We start from the raw sequence: 19447 nt of genomic DNA on the forward strand, positions 1-19447 counted from the left end.
CAGGTTGCTCAAAGCCTCATCCAGGTTGGCCTGAAACACTTCCAGGCATGGAGCATCCACAATTTGTCTGGGCAACTTGTGCCAGTGTCTCACAAAGTAAAGAATTCTTCCTAACATCTAATCTAAATACCTTTTTTTCAGTTCAAACAGATTCTCCCTTTTCCTAGCACTATCTGCTTGTGTAAAAAGGCACTTTTTTTTTCTTTTTTTTCTTTTTTTTTCTTTTTTTTTTTTTTTTTTTAATAAGCCTTCTTTAGGTACTGTAAGGTTCTGGAAGGTCTCCCTGATGTTTTCTCCAGACTGAGCAACCCCAGCTCTCTCAGCCTGCTTTCACAGGAGAGATGCTCCAGCCATCTGAGCATCTTTCTGCCTCTCCTCTGGATCCCCTCCAACAGGGTCCACATCCTTGTGCTGAGGACCCAGAGCTGGCTGGATTACTCTACATGGAGTGATTTACTCACAGGGGCAGAAGGGCAGAAACACCTCCTTCAACCTGCTGACCACACGGTTTTTGATGCAGCCCAAAACAGTTGGCTTTATCATGATATCCTAGTTAAATTAACATAGTTCCTGAATGTAAGGAAAGTATTATTGTAGGGAATAGAAAGGATAAATCTTTCACCTTGAATCTTCAAAATATAAACCTTTGTATGTGCAAGGTTTTGCTGCAACTCTGTTATGACTGGAATGCCCTTGCAGTTGGTATTTCACACCTTGCTGCTCAACAGGAAGATAAATCCACACTAATATTCTGAATTAGGTTCTACATTGATGTGCACACACTTAAAACATGCCACAGAGTGAAGAAATGCAGACATTAGAAGTTTTTGCTTAGGTGTGGTGTGTCTACTCTGTGAGCACTTGGCACTGCTGCTGCATAAGTCTGAAACATCTTGAAACTAGGATCAAAAATACCATGGATTTTAAAAAGTGTAGGCTGACCCAAACATCCTTTCATCTCTGTACAACTTCAGTTAAAGGCTTGTAACAATATAGTAAATGTCTCTTAAAATACAGCCCTAAATTAATTAGTGAAGTGCTCTAGGGTTCACCCTAACACAAGGTGTAAATTTACAAGGCCTGTATGTGAAGTGCAGTGATTGACAGGATGTAGAGTAAAAGCACATGATTATTTTACTCTTTTGAAGAAATCAGTGGCAAGCATACCAGTGTGGGATTTTGTTCTCTCAGCCAATTACTTGTTTATAATTGAAATTTCCTGAATGACTTTGCAGGCTTTGGCATCCTGTAGCAAGACCTTGGAAAATGAATAAGAACTATTTATACAACTAGTAGAAAACCACAGGAATAAAAGCATGTGTAGTGAAGGGCAGAATAAAGTTGTTCATGCCTTCGTTGCTGGTTGATGGTCTGGGTAAATCTTAGAGTAAATTTAAGTGCCTGACCAAATTTCAGCCTGTCTTCCTTTCAAGGTACTCAATTGCTCAGCAACTTCCTTGAATAGAGTAGAATAACACAATTTATCAGCAATGGGGGATGGTTAAGAACTTAATTGAAATAACAGTTAGGCTGACTTACACAACCCCATGTGAAGGATGGAATCCCTATCCCTAGGAAGGCCAGTGGAAGTTTAGAGCCTGACTTTTGAGAACTGTGAGCATATTATTCAATTAATTAAGTCAGTTATATTTAATATAGGAATGTACAAATACTCTAGCACACCTCTCAAGATAAAATTGGAAATATGTGGGGCTTTTATATGTGTGTGTGTATATATAGATAGGGGTGTGCTCAACAGTGTGAAAGCAGAGCTGTATTTTCTCACACACCTCATGGCTTAGCTATTTTTTTTGTTTGCTAACTTGCTGCATTACGTTGTCAGACTCAGGTAAGGAATAAGTTGCTTCATTTGAGGTATAATGAATACTTTGCTTAACTTATGTTTTTGTCTGACAACAAAATACTTAGCTGAGAAAATTTAGTACAGCAAGGTCCATGCAAGAACAGGTTTTTCAGTATTCTGTTATGCAATTTAAGAGTTGTTGACCTTTAATTAACAAACCTTTCAGTGGTGCACCTTACTGCAAAAATAGCCAAGACGTATGCTTTCAACGTTTGTTCATAATAGTCACCACTGAGTTTGCTTGTTCTCTGTATTTAAAATAACCATAAAAGATTTTCCAATACCTCAAACTGAATGTACTTTTTATATACTATAAAGGCCTTTAGTAGCAAGTCCTTAGTGACTTTTTGTTCAGTTACCATGGTAACTTTGAACTTTCTTTAGCTGTGGAAAAAAACATTCTTTTTTCACTATCCAGAAAAATAGTGTTTGCTTTTGAGCAAGAAGAAAAAATGGACATAGTTTATCAAATGAGCTTGTATATTTTAAAGTGTCTTTTTAGAATACTTTGATTTTTTTTTTTTTTATTTAGGTATCTAAAATGTTACTGAAATGGAGAGGAAGGAACTAATTTAATGAAAAAGTTCATACCCAGGAATAATATATATTTGTGTACATATATACAAATGGGAGTGAGATTGCATTCATATAATTGATTAAAGTTCAAATGTTATCTTCGTAGTGTGAGCCAGCTTAGATCTTGGAGAATTTGAAGGAAACAAAACCCCAAAACATAATGAAGTTTTTACTAGAGCTGTGCTTTATTAAGCCTCTTATATTCATGTGAAGGATATGAGTGTAAGTGTAAGACTTCAGTAGAAGAAATAGGGTAAGAATCCCCTTGAATACTGGATCTTGCTGTGGGAAAATGTTTAATGTAATGCAGGAAACAAATATTCTTGTGGAAAATTGCTTAAAAACAATACAAAGATATACTTGAGCTATTTGTGGTCTTTAAAATCAAGCATCTTAATTTACATCAATTTGAGACAATATTGATAGGAAGATTTCTTTGTAGCTTTTTTTTTACTATTTGGAACAAAAAGATTTGTATCTGGAAATTTGGAATTATCTATGTGATGGTTATCAAGGCAATATGTTGGTAAGCAATTAAAATGTGTAATCAAAAACCAGCACAGGATGAAATCCCTGCCTTGGAAGTATGAATCCTGAAAGCTTTCATTAATTCCTGCTTGCCTTTATTATATTAAACATTTTTTTAATATTCTCTTGATGAAAGCCAGATTGCTTCTAATTACAACACAGGTGCTTTTGTGATACTCTAATAGAAAATACTCTGATGTAGCAAACCAAGGAAAAATAAGACTATATGAGCTACCTCCAGCTCCACTGCTTAAAAAGAGTTTGTTCAGCCAGCAGAGTTCCAGTGGTCTTACCAATGTCTGGCAAGTTCTCCCCATCAAGTTTCTCCACTCTGTTTAGAGTATGAGTTTCATTTTTGTCAATCATGTTGCTAATGGAAAATAAGAAAAAGTATTGGCTGAGATGGGGGATAATTAAAAAAAGGAACCAGTAGGTGTTTTTCCTTGGTGAATGATACAAAACTGTGTTTGATATGAGGGATGGCTGATCAGAAAGATCTGTATTGTCTGTTAGGGAAAAGGCCAAACCTTAATTTTCAGTGATTGATACTGTCTTATATAAGCCATCTTTATTACAAATGGACTATTTTGGGATTGGATATTATTGTTCTAATACAGTGTGGAATATACTTCATCCTCTCCTGCAGTGGAAAAGAAAGGAGTTGCTGATTAGGTTTTTTTCCCCCAATGTTGTCGTATTATGGTAGTTTAAAAAAGTATAATAATAATGTTTTAATCTAATAAATACCAGTCTTGCTTCAAAAGCAAGAAATATGGGGATGATAATGTTCTGCTGAGACAAGCTTTTGTTGCACAAGGAAAGGAACTAGACATCTATGTGAGGAAAAAGCTCCAAAATTAGGATTAGAGTTTAAATTTCATTTTAGTGTGTAGCCTTTTATTACACAGCCTAAATATTTGTACACAAAATACTTAGATGGAGCTAATGCCTACATTTCGCTTCAGAGTAGATTGTACTAGCTTCTGGGATATAATAAATCCACTGGGCCCAATGCCTGAATTAACATAATAATTAAAGTTTCAGCACATTGTTGTAGGTCACAGTAAGAAAATGTTTAATCTTTCTGCATTCATCTGTGTACATTCAAGGCATTGGGAGGTCTTCAGAGACTGAATTAAATTTAAGTGTATCAGAAATGAGCAGGGTGTTTTAAGAAAAATGTGAAAGATTTAACTTGGTTGGGAGCTGTTCATGATCGGTTTTGTTCTGACAATAAAAGATACAGCAAAAATTGGGTCACAAGTGAAGTTACAGCTCAATTAATGACAGAAAGCTGTGGGTGTATAGCAGCCAAAACATGGAATTATCCTGCATCTGCCCACTTGAGGGTTTGGGGTTTGCTTGGTTCATAGATTATTGTCTGTGGTCATCTGTGCCTGTAGGAAAAAAACAAGTGGTGGGCTGGAGTGAGTAAGCACAGGATGTCGTAGATCATCTGAAAGTTACTCTACAAAATTAGTAGAGTGTTAAGAGAATGAAAATGTGCTTTTCCAAATATAATTCTAGGCCTGAAAAATTGAGGACATTGAGAAGAAGATTTTTTGTCATTTTTATGATCCTTGAGAGAAGCCAAGGAATATTAAAAGTTGTCTTGTCCTGACACTACTCACTAGCCAGGGAGAAATATCTGGATGCTGATTATCGCACCACCAGAAACAGGTCAAGGTGCAGCTTGTTTTGAAACCAATTTGGAAATCCATGGCAAATTCCTTAGTTTTAATAGAATCTTTAGCTGCAGTTTCCCTTTATTCTGGAGCAGTTCTTTGCTAATACGGGGTAAATGGATTTAGTCATTTAATGGCTAATTTCCTTTGCTAGGCATTCAGTTGACAAAAGACCCACAACAGGATGGATGAAGAAAAGTTCTGTTTGTATTTTTTTTATTCGGAGGGCAGGCTGCTGCTCGGCTTTTCTTTGTGCTTACACAATAAGGCCCAAAATGTGGAAGATGAGGATAGAAAATAAAAATGGGGAGCCTGAAGCTGTTTATTCTGTGTTTCTTGTATGGCAGCATGGAAAGTTGGTTATTAACTTAATACTGGAGGAATAGGGAAATAACTGAGCAATGGGCTGCAGGAAAAACAAGAGCTGCAGGAGCTGCCCTTGGATACATCAAACATTCCTAATTTCATGGCTAACAGACTGATGAATGCTGCCTGCTTTTGCTTATGAGATGGAAATGCTTCAGTGTGTGTATTGTCTCCATAGCCCCAGACAAAAGTACAAACAAATAATCCTTGAATAATAAAATAATCAAATTATCCTCCAGTTAAATTGTGTTTTACCTCTAAATTTCAGCTTAGGAATCCAATGAAAATGAACTCAAGTAGAAGTGAATTAAGAAAGAATGGACTGCTAGTCTGCAAATTTCTGATTTAATGACAATTAAGAAGAATTCTTAATGATTCCCATGCCTCTGATTTTACACCATTTATATCTGTACCATTTCATTTGAGTTCTGTGATATAATATGACCTTAAAAACAGAACTGATGGACAGAATTCTAAAATACTTTAAACACGGCTTCCTATTAGTTTTGAATCCAAACCCTTGAGAAGTCCATAAGGTGTAGGAGCCTTGGGGATAAATAGAGATAATAATTACAGAATGATTTCTTCACAGATGCAGTAACTCCCTTTCCTGAAAGTTCAGAAAGGTTTAAATTATTTTATGAACATAATAACTGACCTGGTGGTTCTGTGATGAATGCTAGTGTGTTTTGTCAAGAGCTCTTCAATTTTAATTAATTGAAAGTATGCAGAGTAGTAATCAAATAGCTTTAGAAGTGTAATGGCATGTATTCAGAACCAAATGTCTTGTGTATTGTGCATGTAAAGGGCTTTACTTATTTTCTCAGGGTGCTTTAGAATGAGGAGGGACTTTATAAAAACAAAACCATATTCAGCAATAAAAATAAAACAGTAGGATTGTAGGAAAAGGTTGAATTAATATCCTGTGTAACTCAGAGTGCAAGCATATTCTGTATATTGATCCTGTCACTCTGGCTGCTGCACGATGGCATTTTCCTAATGTAATAGTGCAAAGCCCCACCAGCCTCTGGGCTGTGCATCTAAACAGCTGATGGGCAATTACAGGAGACCTATGAAACACAGGCGGGAGAGAAAAAATGGAGGCTGCTGGTGAGAGCATTTGTGTTCAAATTATGATTTGAAGCAAACTTTAACTTACTCTGTACTGTAGAGGGATTTTTTTTTTCTCTGAGGGAAGAAGGGGTTTATTACATTGAAAGTTTGTATGGACTTTTTTCTATGCCTCAGTATTTGTGTGTGAGTAGTCAGTCTGGTTGTAGTCCTTGCTCCTGTGTGCTTTAGTGTGGGACCAGCAGTTATGCTCAAGCTTCTCAGAAGAAACCAGCCTGTGGCTCCTGCTGTTGTTGACACAGACTTCAGTCTTGCCTTTTTTCCCACATTGGTTAGAAGATGGAAGTTTGTGGAAAATAGATCAGTTGCCAAAACATTTGGTGCAGGATACAGGCTCCATTGCTTTTTTTTCCCCTGCCCTCTCCAGGCAATGGCTTAGTGGAGTACCAGCAGCTGTACTAAACACAACCTTAGTGCCTTGAAATGTAGAGAAACTTCAGACCCTGAATGCAGATTAGATTCTTGAAAAAGGAAGAGCACCCAAACCTGAAATTTATGTAATGTGTGCTTGTCAGTAGCATGTCACAGCTTTTCTCTTTTGATTATCCTTTGATATGTTAAATTATTTTTTTCAGTTATGTTTTCTTCTGTAAGTGTTATTTGGATGATTACAGACTTGTTTCTATTTCATATCTGTAGGGCAGAAGGCTGTAGATAATTCTAAGCTCCTATGCAATAATAATAAACATTGAAGTATTTTAAGCTGTTATTTTAGACAAGTTCCTGGAGGGTGAAATTACTACTTAATATCTAATGTTTCTAAAATGAGGCAGTATCTCTGACAGTGTCACTCTTTCTATCTCCATCTTTTTTCTGCCCCTTCCATTACCTGAGAAATGACTTAAGTTTTATGTTAGATCCATGCAATGATGCAAATATGCTACGTCATCTATGTACACTCTAAGTATCTCACCTTGTTAGGCATATTTATTGCATGAAGAGCAGGATAAAGTACCAGTGGTGCAAATGTGCTGTCTTCAGTGGAATTTACCAGCAGATATCTTGGCCCAGTCATGACAGCAAATCTTTTCTCTAAGATATCAATACAGCACTAAAGTCCAATTATTTTTATACTCTGCTAATCTTCTTTTGCTTTTGCAGTGTTCCTGCAGGCTTCTATAAAAAGACTGTTGGTAATCTCAGTAGGGAGGCCTCCTTATCAAGTAGTTTCAAAGACTTATGACTTCTGAAAAAATAAGGAGGTAATACTGAATTAATGGAGAAGGGGCTAGTCAGTCTTCAAAAAACTAAATGGAAAGCATATATAATACTGATTATTTTACTACTTGCAGAAGTTATCTTGCATTCTCACAGATGTGATAATAAGACTTGGAGAGAGTTAGAAATCTTTTATATTTTTAAAATACATGCCTAAAATATAAATCTAGACATAGCCCTTTATATACTCATAGCTCAAAATAAATGAGTGCATGTATAGTTTTAAAGCTATGGTCAGACTAAGAAACCTGCTTATCAGTTTTTGCAAGTCTCATTTTAAAGAAAAATTAGTATCAAGAGTAGATCTGGAAAGTCTTATTTTATTGTAGCTTACTGGAAATATGCTAGAACATTATTAAACTCTCTTTAAGAGTGAGTGTTAGAGAGCCAATAGCCAAACCCTGGTATTTCTTGAAAAGAATAACAGGTGCTGTGGAGAAGGACCTGGGGTTCCTGGTGGACAACAAGCTGTCCCTGAGCCAGCAGTGTGTCCTTGTGGCCAAGAAGGCCAATGGTGTCCTGGGCTGCATTAGGAACTGCACTGCCAGCAGGTCAGGGAGGTGATCCTGCCCCTCTGCTCAGCCCTGGGGAGGCCAGTCTGGAGTGCTGTGCCCAGTTCTGGGATCCTCAGGATGAGAGAGACATGGGGCTCCTGGAGCAGGTCCAGTGGGGGGCAACAAAGATCAAGGGTCTGGAGAATCTCTTTTGTGAGGAAAGGCTGAGGGAGCTGGGGCTGTTCAGCCCTGAGGATAGAGGACTGAGAGGGAACCTCATCCATGTCTCAGAGGGGAGATGTCAGAGGATGGACCAGGCTCTACTCAACAGGACAAGAGGCAATGGGCTGGAACTGATGCACAAGAAGTTCCACCTGAACCTGAGAGAATTTCCCTGTGCAGGTAAACATGAACTGGGATGGATTGCTCAGAGAAGGTGTGGAATCTCCCTTACTGGAGAGATTCCAGTGGAATCTGGACACAATCTTGTGCTGTAGGATGACTCTGCTTTTGCAGGGAGAGCAGATCAAATGTCCCACTGTGGTCCCTTTCAGCTTGACCTGTTCTGTGATTCTATGAAACATGTGAAGGTATCCATCAAATTTCTTTGAACTATGTCCTCCTTTATTGAGTTATGGGGGTAAGCTTTAGACAACCATCAAAAAAGGTGCAGGGAAATGGATTTTAGAGCTTTAATATTTCATTGTTGTCTTGCTATGTGTTTAAGGAGCTTTTCCATACTACAGAATTGGAACATCTGTAAGCAGACTTGTTTCATGAAGTGGCTTTGCAGTTGCAATGACTTATTTCAGCAATGCTTTTTGCTTAAAACTTTATGTAGCTGCTACTAGTCCTTTAAAACTTGATGTAAGTTGCATTGATAGCTATCTGTGGTTTTTAGCAAAAAAACCTTACATAGTTTCCTTGAGTTAGATAAATCAGATTTTAAGATTGCCACATGTGAAATTATCATCTGAATGTCTCTGGTTTTTATTTTCACAAAACCCTGTGTTATATTCAGTAATAAGGTCTTGCTTAGATGGACTGTGCTTTTTCCTCAACATCTCCCATATTCTGAAATACTGTGGCCTAAGTTTTGGTTTAGGGTGGGAAGAAGGGTTATGAAAAACAGTTATATCCTGTCAAACCACTACAAAAATAATGGTAGTTTTGCTTTTTTCTTTATTGTCTTGGAAAGAGAGTGTTAATTTAAGAACCAACAATAGTGCCAGAAAATCAAAAAATAGCTACAATATTTTGGTGCAGAATATCATCTGTCACACTTTTGCAGATTTCATGAAATCTTTACTGTCTTTTCCATAATAAAATTTGTTAAATTAGTTTGAATTCAGTTTGCCTTTTCGCATATCCTTAACACCGTACTTTATATATTTTTATCTGACTGCTGCACACAAAATACAAATAGAGGTGTGAAGGATTCTTTTATTATTAAGGTTTATTCTGATCTTCAGATGTGATTGGGGATTTCCAGTGACTGCTGATTAGAGAGAACACTGACCAGCATACAGCTTACCCAACCTTTGCCTCTCAGCAGGAATTGCAGTACAATAAGAAAGGTTTTCTCCTTCAGAGACCTAAGATACAGAGAAGAAGAGTGGAGGGCAGCATTGAAACAAAAGGAAAAAACCTGAAAGTAATAGGTCAAAACATTTATAGGAAGACAAGTCGCAGCCTCCAGAGACAGTAACAGCACTATCATAGCCATCAAGATTTTCTCTGTGTTGGGAAGACCTTTTGAGTGTTTCATCTGAACTTTTAAATTGTTGTTTTCTGATTCTGGATTTTCCCTTGAATGTTTCTTCCCATACATATGCAGGGGGTTGCAGTTCTGTGTAAATACCTGTGGGTGTTTTCCTCTGCAGAGTACAGGCAGTTCAGCTGCTTTTATTGCCATGACCTTGACCAGAATCCCTGTTATACCAATAGTTACTAATATTTTTTTTCAATTTGCCTCCATTTTAAAATACACATTTATTTTTTTTAACTGTGGACACATAATTGGCTCTTCTTTCTAGAGCAGAATCTTTTCTGTTCCTAACCCAACCCACTAAAGGTCTGTGCTGTGCTCATGGATTAAATGATTCTAGTGTCCTTAGTACTTTGTCCATCAGTTACATTCATAAAGGTAAAATATCATTAGTCACTGTAGTGATCATTAATCAATTTAGAGGAAGGTTCTCTGAATTTTTAATTAGATTTATCAGATATTAAACTTCAACACCAATTATTCAAACCAATTTAAATTAGCACTATTCTTTTGCTCACTAAATGAAAATTCTACCTTTGCCATTCTTTGGAAGAAAACACTATTTCCAAAAAGACTATATTGTATTTTTTATAACTCTTACTTTAGTTTTTAGAAATGACATTTCTGATCCCATAGCTCATTTGAACACCTGACCTATGTACAGATGGTGGCTGAAGGTAATTCTGGTGTGCCAAAAGAAATATCAAATGTATCACAAGAAGGCGTATTTATCCTGATACTACTTGTTATATGCAGCCTTATGTTAAAAAAGATAGTTTTAGCTGAATTATTTTCCATATGACAATGAATTTAGATAATGAAGCTCAAAGACTATTTGTGACTAATGCTCTGCCTGTCTTTGAGAAGTTTTGAGCTTCTTCTATATCCAGAATTAATCAATAAAGAAGTTCTTTTACTCTTTGTAGCTGCCATACTAATTCCTTTCACTTCATTTGAAGAGGCAGGGTTGCAAAGAGATATTAGATGTCTTGTTTAGATCAAATATTTCCAGTGCAGCAACAAGCCATTAGCACATCTCTCTGCTTGTTATTTTGAACAGCAGATTTCTTCAGCTGAGACTTCAGCTTCTCAGATCCCTTTTGTTCCTGTAGGATCCTTTCATAGAAGGCATTCTTCGTGTGCTCAGTAACTTGGAAAGATTTCCCTTAGTTTTATATGTTAAAAATCTTTCTTAAATGAGACTATCCTCAATAGGCTGGAAGATGTAATAAAATAACTGTTTTCACATTAAATTTTCCATGTTTATAGGAAGATCAAGAGTTATAAATAGCTTCTTTCAAACATGTTTTGAAGACTAACATAGAGATCCAACCAACTTTTCCCAAATGTTTTTATGTGGATATTCCTTCAGTGATACAGTCTTAGGCAGAGACAGAAAAAAAAAAAAGTGACGGTTTTGTCAGTGCCCTCTGGAAGGTGTTTTACCTCTTTCAAAATCATGCTGTATCTCTTTTTACTGTGTCAAATGCTACATATTCCTGTAGTACCCCTCCGAGACAAGTGCAAAACTGGTTTTATAGCAGTGGCTCATCATGTACATAATACCATTGCAGTGGCATTCCCCCTGCATCTCTGGAAAGCTTATTGCTACAAAGGGCTTCTTTTAACAGGAGTTAATTAGGACTAGAAAATTGCTTGTTGTTTTTTATTGCCTCTAAACCCCAGGACATGCTGCACTAATCCTCTAGTTCTGTGTGGTGCCATAAGAGTTGTATTCAGCTCATGTCTCAGAAGTTTCTTATTAGCTTTGAAACGTTCCTTATCAGATCATTTAACTCATTAACTCTTTCTACACACAAAATGTGTTGGGGATTATTTTCTTCCTTGTTTTTTTCATTTGAAATGTGTGTTTAAATATAACCCCAATGAAGTAAAAACAATTTTTTGTTCTTCTCTTCTTCCACATTTTTACTTAGGACAATGAAAAACAAATACAACTCATTTGGAAAATGCTCAGCAAGGAGTAAGGTGCTACTGCTTCATCCAAGAAGCACTACAGAAATGGAGTTTTTTTTTCTAGGACAGAGACTGCTTTCAATTTTTGCAAGAATTACTGCATTTTTTTTGTTCAGTCTTTTGCTCAAAGTAAATTAATTCTAAAACTTGCATTTGCACAAGTTATATACGTATAAGGAGTAAAATTAAGGCCAGTATATTTTTTCCTATCATAATATGAGTTTTTCTACCGGTTTGTAAGCAATCTGATACTGAAAATCTGTGATTCTGGTCCTTTGAAAGCTAGAAATCTACATTTTGCAGTTGAGCTGTAAAGTCTATTAGGAACCTTGAGGCCTGGAAAAGGCCTTAGGAAAGTTGTCCAGCATGGTTTTTAGCTTGCTGCAGAAACTGAAGCCTGTATTTATTTGTTGGTATATTTCTGCTCTGCTTTCCCAACTTCTATCAAAATTCATAAATGAGTTTTCAGGCAACAGTAAGGTTGAGTAAAAGTAATTTCTCCTGTGAATGTGGAAGTGATGTGAGAATATTTGATATTTTGCAATTGATTCTTAATTTGGCAAGAATGCCTTTAAAATCATGATTTCAAACTTCGGAGTTTTGAGTATTTTTTGGACACATTATTGCTATTATATGAAGTGCAGGATACTGTAATCTGCTCATTAATGATGTAGCTGCTAATTAGAAAAAGGTTCTCTTATTTTCACCTTCTAGCAATTTAGTATTTAATGTACGCTAAGATGGCACCATTCCTGCAAACTCCTGCTTGCTTTCCTGTCCTTCCCCAATTGCAAAGTGATTTTGAAGTGCATACTCTGTGTGATTAAATTAAAGGACATGAAAATTAGTGAGGAAATTGCATGGTGTAGCCATTTTAGTTATGAATTTAAGTGGCTGTTTAGCAAAATGGAGTAATTTATCACTTATCTAGTGTTCCCTGCAAGTCATTTATCATGCGTAGCAGCTATCATAATTTTATTCTAATCTGAGATGGTGGGAAAGGATCCAGAGGTTCATGCTTCTTGTGATTGGCTACTGGTTTAATGATTGTGTGTGAAACAAAACAGGAGCAGGAAAACTTTCTCAAGTTTCTTTGCATCATGATCTTATACCTGACTTTGTGTCAGTTATGCTATTAAATTTTTCTCAGCAGGTAGAATTTTTCTTTGCACCTCATTTTACTGCAATGGATGCTGGGTTTTATGTTGAACACCAATAGGTGCAGGCTTTGGTGCCCAGGATTACAGGTGCAGTGTATTTTTTGAGACAAACCATGTTCTGATAGTACGTTCCAGGAACTGGGAGTATGGCAGTCCAAAGCACTTGGACTAACAAAAACCAAACTGGGACTAACAACTAACCAAAGTTGTACTTTGTCATGGTTTTGAGTGGAGCATTTTCTCCCAGAGAAAGGCTTGGATTGGTTTGTGAGATCCCTGACTAAGGGATGGGACACAAAAATCTGTGCTTACTGGAGAGGGAAGGGTGCATTAAAAAGTAGGAAATGAACATGTAGATATTTCACAGCTGTGGATTTGGAATCATGAATCCAATTTTTTTTCTCCAAATTGCTTCCTTGGAATCTTCTGTGGAGACTTGTTTGGCGGGCAAGGAGAATAGTTTCTGGGAAGGAAAAGAAAAAGACTGTGAGAAAGGAAAGAGAGCATGGAAGATGCTTCTGCTAAAAAAAGTTATTTACAAGAGATAGCAACAGAAAACTGCTAGTGTAGAACAACAGCAGTACTTGTAAAAATTAACCTTAACTGATAAAGCATTCTCTCAGAATTAATTTCTTAGGCTTTATCATAATTCCATCATTTTTGTTGGTTTCATACTTAAGTGTTAATTTTTTTAATTAGACAGTATTATTTTGGTTTCTTCTTTGAGTGCCTGTGTTTCATTTCTTGATGCAATCTGATCAGCCTTTATTATGTGATTGAGAAACAAAAAATGTTCAAATTCAGTATAACATTTAGAGAACTACTTTATAGTCTTTGTAATTTTTCATCTTAAGATCCAATGAGTGATGAATTAATGGAAAGGTAAAGGCTGGCTTCCTAAAAGAGCAGTGTGCTGAGAAACCTCGTGTATGATGCATCCTGAGACCATACCAGGCTCAACAGTGCGCACCTCATGTGGAGAGAATTCCCTTTGTATGGAATAGCAAGTCTTTAGTATGCTATTACTGAAAAGTTTGCCACAGAAGTTCAGGCTGTCTGTTTTTATTGTATCAGTCATTCTTGTATGTGGTTTTGTCTATGTGCTGTTTTAGTGTAGTTTTCCTAAGTTGCTTTTACTTTTTCAGAAAGACTTTATAAGTTTATATGTTGATGGTGCAGCAGATAAATGTTTGAATTTTAAATTGTTGTGAAATGGAGCACTGAACAGTACATCTGGGAACATGCTGGACTCTGGTTTGGCATAATTTATTTATTCAGAACACGTTTAATATTTTGAAGATTGTAGAGAAGTAACTTGGTTCTTAGAAGTAGAGTATCAGTGGTGTCAGCTCATTTTCTCTTTGACAGTAATTATTTTGGCAGATAAATTGACAGCATTCTATCAGGTTTTGTTGTGTAATACTAGATGGGTCTGTCACATGGGTTGTTGGGGTTTAGTTCATCAACTTTTGTGTTCTTCTAATGTAAAGGATCATTGCAGCTGTGAATAAACAGATTTGATTTACTTTTACTGCAATTTTATTTCTCTTGTCTATGGTTCCATTATTGTTACTACCTAATAAGATCAGAGCATCTAGTCCTATGTATGTGATTTAAATCAGGCATGGGCACATGATCAAATCATTATGGATACAGCCAGACCTAGTTTATGATGTAAAACTGCCAGTGGGGTGGGTGGATGTGCTATAAAGCTTAGCATAGTGCTCATGTAGGACTGTAAAATCTGCTAAGGCCTGTGGAAGTATTGCTTCCATGTGTTTTATCAGAGTAAGGATTAAATGAACTTCCAAAGAGTTGAATACTAAAACTGTTGTTGACTTAATGGGGAAAAGAAACAAACCCTTCCTGCAGCAACAGGTGCTTTAATAGAGCACTTGTTGTAATCCTTTCTGTGACACAAACAGATTGTGCCATTCTATATTTGCACATCTCCTGTAATTCTGGACTTTCATTACCATAATATACAAGAATTTACAGTACTCAAAAATCAGAATAAAAACATGTTGAAGTCCTTTATGGTGTTCGTATTATCCTGTGCTTTTCTATGCAGGTAATTACATTTTAATCATTAAATGAAGTGCAACACTTCATACTGGCTAGAATGACTGCTATGCATTTTTAATGGTTTCTCTAAGTGTCATTAAGTGATAATTTGAAAAAATAAACAAACAACCAGGAGTTTACACAACTGGTTGTTAATGAAGCCTGTTCTTAATTTGCTTAAAGGATCAACAAAAATTGTGGTATGAAATGTAGCAACAGATTGAGTGGGGTTTTTTTACAGAAAACATTTTTATGTTTTATGGATATTTTTTAATGTCCATTCTAAATACATACATTCCTATCAAGAGTAAAATGGCACGTCTTTTTTATATAAAAAAAGTTGATTATCAATATTGTTTAGTGGCTTTTCTGTCCTGTGCTGAAACATTTTAATTTATGTGCCTTCTGCTCAGTGTGCTAAAAAGTCTGGTTTTCAGTGACAAAGCACAGAAAAAGATTTGTAACCTGATTTCCTCTTCTTGGTTTTCCTGAGCTGGGCATGGCAAGGCAGATTTGGAGTTGCAGTGGCCAGCCATTTCCTAAGTATCAGTGCTAGTTTGAGGGCAAATATGCCTGAGGTTTCATCCAAGTGATCATAGAAGGAAGTTTTTTGTTGGTTTTTTTTTTTTTTTTTTTTTTTTTTTTTTTTTTTTTTTTTTGTGAGGAAATAATTACTCTGAAGACTGGAGAAATGTGGAGATATTTTATTAGTATTCTTGTCCCTGCTTCAAATAATTATGTAATATTTCCAGTTTGGCCAAACTATAATATTGCCATAGAAAATTATGTTTGAATTAATGGCATGGGAACAGCGTACAAATAGAAAATAATGGGTATTTTTGGTTTGTCAGGTGAGCAGAAAAGATAGTTTAGTAGGAAAAACATGCAGTTAGTGTCTTTATCCACAATGTTCATGTTTTTTCACAAAAATGTTTCCTCTGAAGTAAAATGCTATGCTCAGTTTTATTTTTTTGTTGTTTTTCAGTGAAATTCAGTTTTTAAATAAGTGAGTGCTAGTTTGTCAATCAAATAATTAAATAATTAATAAAGTAATTAAATGATGCAAATAAAAGTAATTCAAAATTTTTAATTTCATGACTATATTTTGAAGATAAAAGGAATGAGAGAGGATTCAAAAATTAACAGTGAATTCTGCAGGGGTATTGCTTGAAGAATTACTCAAGTTTTTTCTTGGATTAACTGCTTGCTTTTTCAAGTTGTTGTTTAGGAATAATTTATTCTAAAAGGGCCTGGCACATACTTAAGTTCCATACATTTTCATGTCTGAATGCTCAGAAGCAGTATGCAGTGCATAATGTGTGTACATAAATATTTTGCATGTTGATTCATTTATGTCCTTCTTTTTTGTCTTTGTGGAACAGTCATTAAATACCTGGGACCAAACTACAAATGCCAGGTTGCTGCATCTGTTTTATCATCTCTCCATTGTAGGTATTCATGCTGCTTTAATATGCCTGTGCAGCAAGCACCCATAGCAAATAAATTTGCCTTTTGTGTTTTATGCTTTTATTAAATATTCATTAGATGAGATGCAGGCTGCTGCTTTGAGTGCATTAAAACCTCAGAAAATGCATTGTTTGTGAGCCCTTAATGCACCATGAGGCAAGGTGTTCCTCCTCTGCTGAAACGTGTCAGGTCCACGATGTGTTGCTACCAGTTGCTATACAGCTGAATCTTGCTTTGAGCTGGAAAGAGAGCAGAATTTATGGACAGTCATTTTGGAATTTTTACATTGTAGTCTAGTATTATTTGGCTGCTGCCACAAAAAAACCCCACAGCTCCCCCGGAAAACAAATAAACAAAACAAAAACCCACCAAGAATTCTTCATCAAATCTGAGAGAAAGCTCCTTGAGTAAACAAAGACAAATAACTTCTAATGTTCTTATTACAAAGTAAAGTAAAGGCAAGATGCAGTCATTGTCTGGTGCCTTATCTGATGTATTTTGCAGTAGTGTCTGAACTTTAGGGAGAAGCATTTTGAAAATCCAGAACCAAAGTTAGTATATAGGCACAACAGAAGACAAATACGCTCAAGAACTTCTCAAAAAACCTGTGTCTTCACACCTGTTTTTTGTATGTCCTGTCATGTAATAATCTCTTAAATTTGCACTGTTATTCCCTTGATCTATATATTTATGTATATGTTTTGGGTTTGTTCTTATGGTATCACGCTTGTGTGCAACTCTGTCCTGGAGATTTTTGTTCCCAAGAAGGATGAAATTAGATATCCTCAGGTTTTCACACCTTCATTCTTACACTTCATAAAACCTGCAGCTTTTCATTGGGATTTTACTAACTTATTATTAACTAAACAGAAAATGTTTGCCTTTTTATAGCTCTAAGCTCCATACACCTCTAAACAGATAATTTTTGGCTTTCTTGTAGCTTTAATTTTCTTACATCTCTAGAGTAAACTCCGTGTATGTTTTAGTGTATAAGATTTTAGGAGAAATGCAGTCTTCATATATGTTATATTTGCTTTTCTGAGATTAAAAGCTCAGCTATTTGTGTTTCACCTTCAGGATGAGTGAAGAAAAATAACCGGTATAGCACCTACTAGCTAGTAAAAATACATCCCAGGGAAAAAAAAATACTGTTTATTTACTGATTCATTTTAACTTGCTGTCTGGAACAGTGCTGTATAAAGCTTTAAGGTAGATTGCTAAATGAATGCTTTGTAGCTTTAGTTTATTCAAGACCTTAGGCAGAGCTACTGGAAGTATCTAGGTTACTGGTTCTTTTTGAGGTGTCATAATTTTAGTGAAAGTTGGGAAGGAAAAGATCTGTGTTTTGACTAGAATAATGCTTTGGTCTGTACACCTGAATGTTATGTATTTAGATGTGTTTCAGATCAAATTGCTTAAATAGTATTAATACAATTGCTGGTGCAGTTTATTTTCTAAGTTTAATCATGTACGTGAAAAGTGTTAGAAAGTAGTTAAAAAATGTGTTCATGGTAAATCTCATTTATCTCCTTCCTTCATGGATTTTAAGTGTTTTAAATGAATTATTTTTTGATACAGTGCTTACACTAATATTGTTAAATTAGCTATGAAAATAATTTGTGCAAGTTGCCTTGAATTAAGTGCCAGCGATTTATTTGTTTGTTTCTCTCCTTTTGTTTGCCAGGAAAAGAAGAATATATTGCAACATTCAAGGGATCAGAGTACTTCTGCTATGATCTATCTCAGAACCCCATTCAGAGCAGCAGTGATGAAATAACTCTGTCGTTTAAAACGCTGCAGAGGAACGGACTGATGCTTCACACGGGAAAATCGGCCGATTATGTCAATCTTGCACTGAAAAATGGAGCTGTCTCCTTGGTCATTAATTTGGGCTCAGGGGCCTTTGAAGCGCTGGTGGAACCTGTGAATGGGAAATTTAATGACAATGCCTGGCATGATGTGAAAGTAACCAGGAATCTGCGTCAGGTAACAGTACAATGGATACAAGAATAACTGACTTTGTTATGAGTAAATGCTTGATGATTTGAGAATTGCATATTGGATGTGTAGCAGGCATTTGGTTAGTTCTTTATTTGCATAAGGAAGGATATTCCTGCCACACTTGAGCAGGGGCATATCTAGAAAGTAGTAGGGCAAGCAGCTGTCTGAGACAGTACCAGTGAGATGTTAAGACAGGAGGTATCACACAATGTTTCTACAGTGCAACTCTCTGCCCTTGCAGCCTTGCATTAGTCAAGGCTAACAACTCTCTGAATTGCAACTCTTTAATTTAAATAAATATCTTTTCCTCTTTTCAATGTGGGCAGTAAATTTGCTATCAGATAAAGTTTATGCACTGTGTGGAGGCATCCTGCATGTCATGCCACGTTGAACTTAGAGCAGCAGTAACAAATATCTAGGACATTGCATGCTTACTCTCGGTGGAGTGCTAGGGGATTTGCAGTTCAATAGTCAAATTTGAGGTTGTGGTGGGGGGAATGAGGGTAAAGACAACACCATGTATGTGTGTATACTGTATGTGCTAAGTGTACAATATATGCACGTATGTGGCTCAAAACTGTTATGTATACTAATGTGCTAAAGTATTTTATTGGTAGTATCATGTAATTTTGTGAAGTTCTATATTTTTCTGCCCTAAATGTCTGTCTTAAGTAATATCATTAATATATTTGTTGTTTCTCTAAACAGTTGCAGCTTGATTGGAATCTTTCGTTTCCCTTTATTAATACAGCTCTGTCTTCTGGAGCTGTTAACTAATTCATCTAACCTCTTCTTTCCCTTTTCTTTTAAAATGGTTTAGCTATTACATTTCTAGTTTGTAATTTCTTTGTAGTGATGAGCTGAATTGGACCTAGAATTATATTGTGATATTTTATTAAAAAAAGAAAAAAAAAATTTGTCCTACCAAAAATCAAGTAACCCTTTAGATTAGTTTGGGTTGCTCTTAAATTAACACCTTATATATTTAAGTTCCCAAACAGCACATCTGTCAGAATATTTTTGCAAAGAGTATAAACTGTGTTCTGCATCTAATTATTGGTAACTACAAGTTGGAAAGTTGTATGAAAGAGACAGCAAGGGACCCACTTTCTAGATTTGCCTTTGCTCATGTTATCTACCAAAATTGT

The 19447-nt window shown here is 36.0% G+C and overlaps 1 protein-coding gene across 10 annotated transcripts in view; it reads left to right on the top strand.

The window, feature by feature from the left end:
- The window catches only part of NRXN1 (neurexin 1), a 672393-nt gene that overhangs the window by 207867 nt on the left and 445079 nt on the right, over positions 1-19447 (top strand). For all 10 annotated transcript variants that reach the window (XM_041424058.1, XM_041424060.1, XM_041424063.1 and 7 more), the window contains one exon: positions 17983-18284. In XM_041424058.1, the coding sequence (XP_041279992.1) occupies positions 17983-18284 (302 nt within the window). The remainder of the gene's footprint in view (positions 1-17982; positions 18285-19447) is intronic.

The sequence above is a fragment of the Onychostruthus taczanowskii genome, unplaced genomic scaffold (genome assembly GCF_017590055.1).
Source record: "Onychostruthus taczanowskii isolate IOZ18803 unplaced genomic scaffold, ASM1759005v1 scaffold80, whole genome shotgun sequence".
NCBI lineage: Eukaryota > Metazoa > Chordata > Aves > Passeriformes > Passeridae > Onychostruthus > Onychostruthus taczanowskii.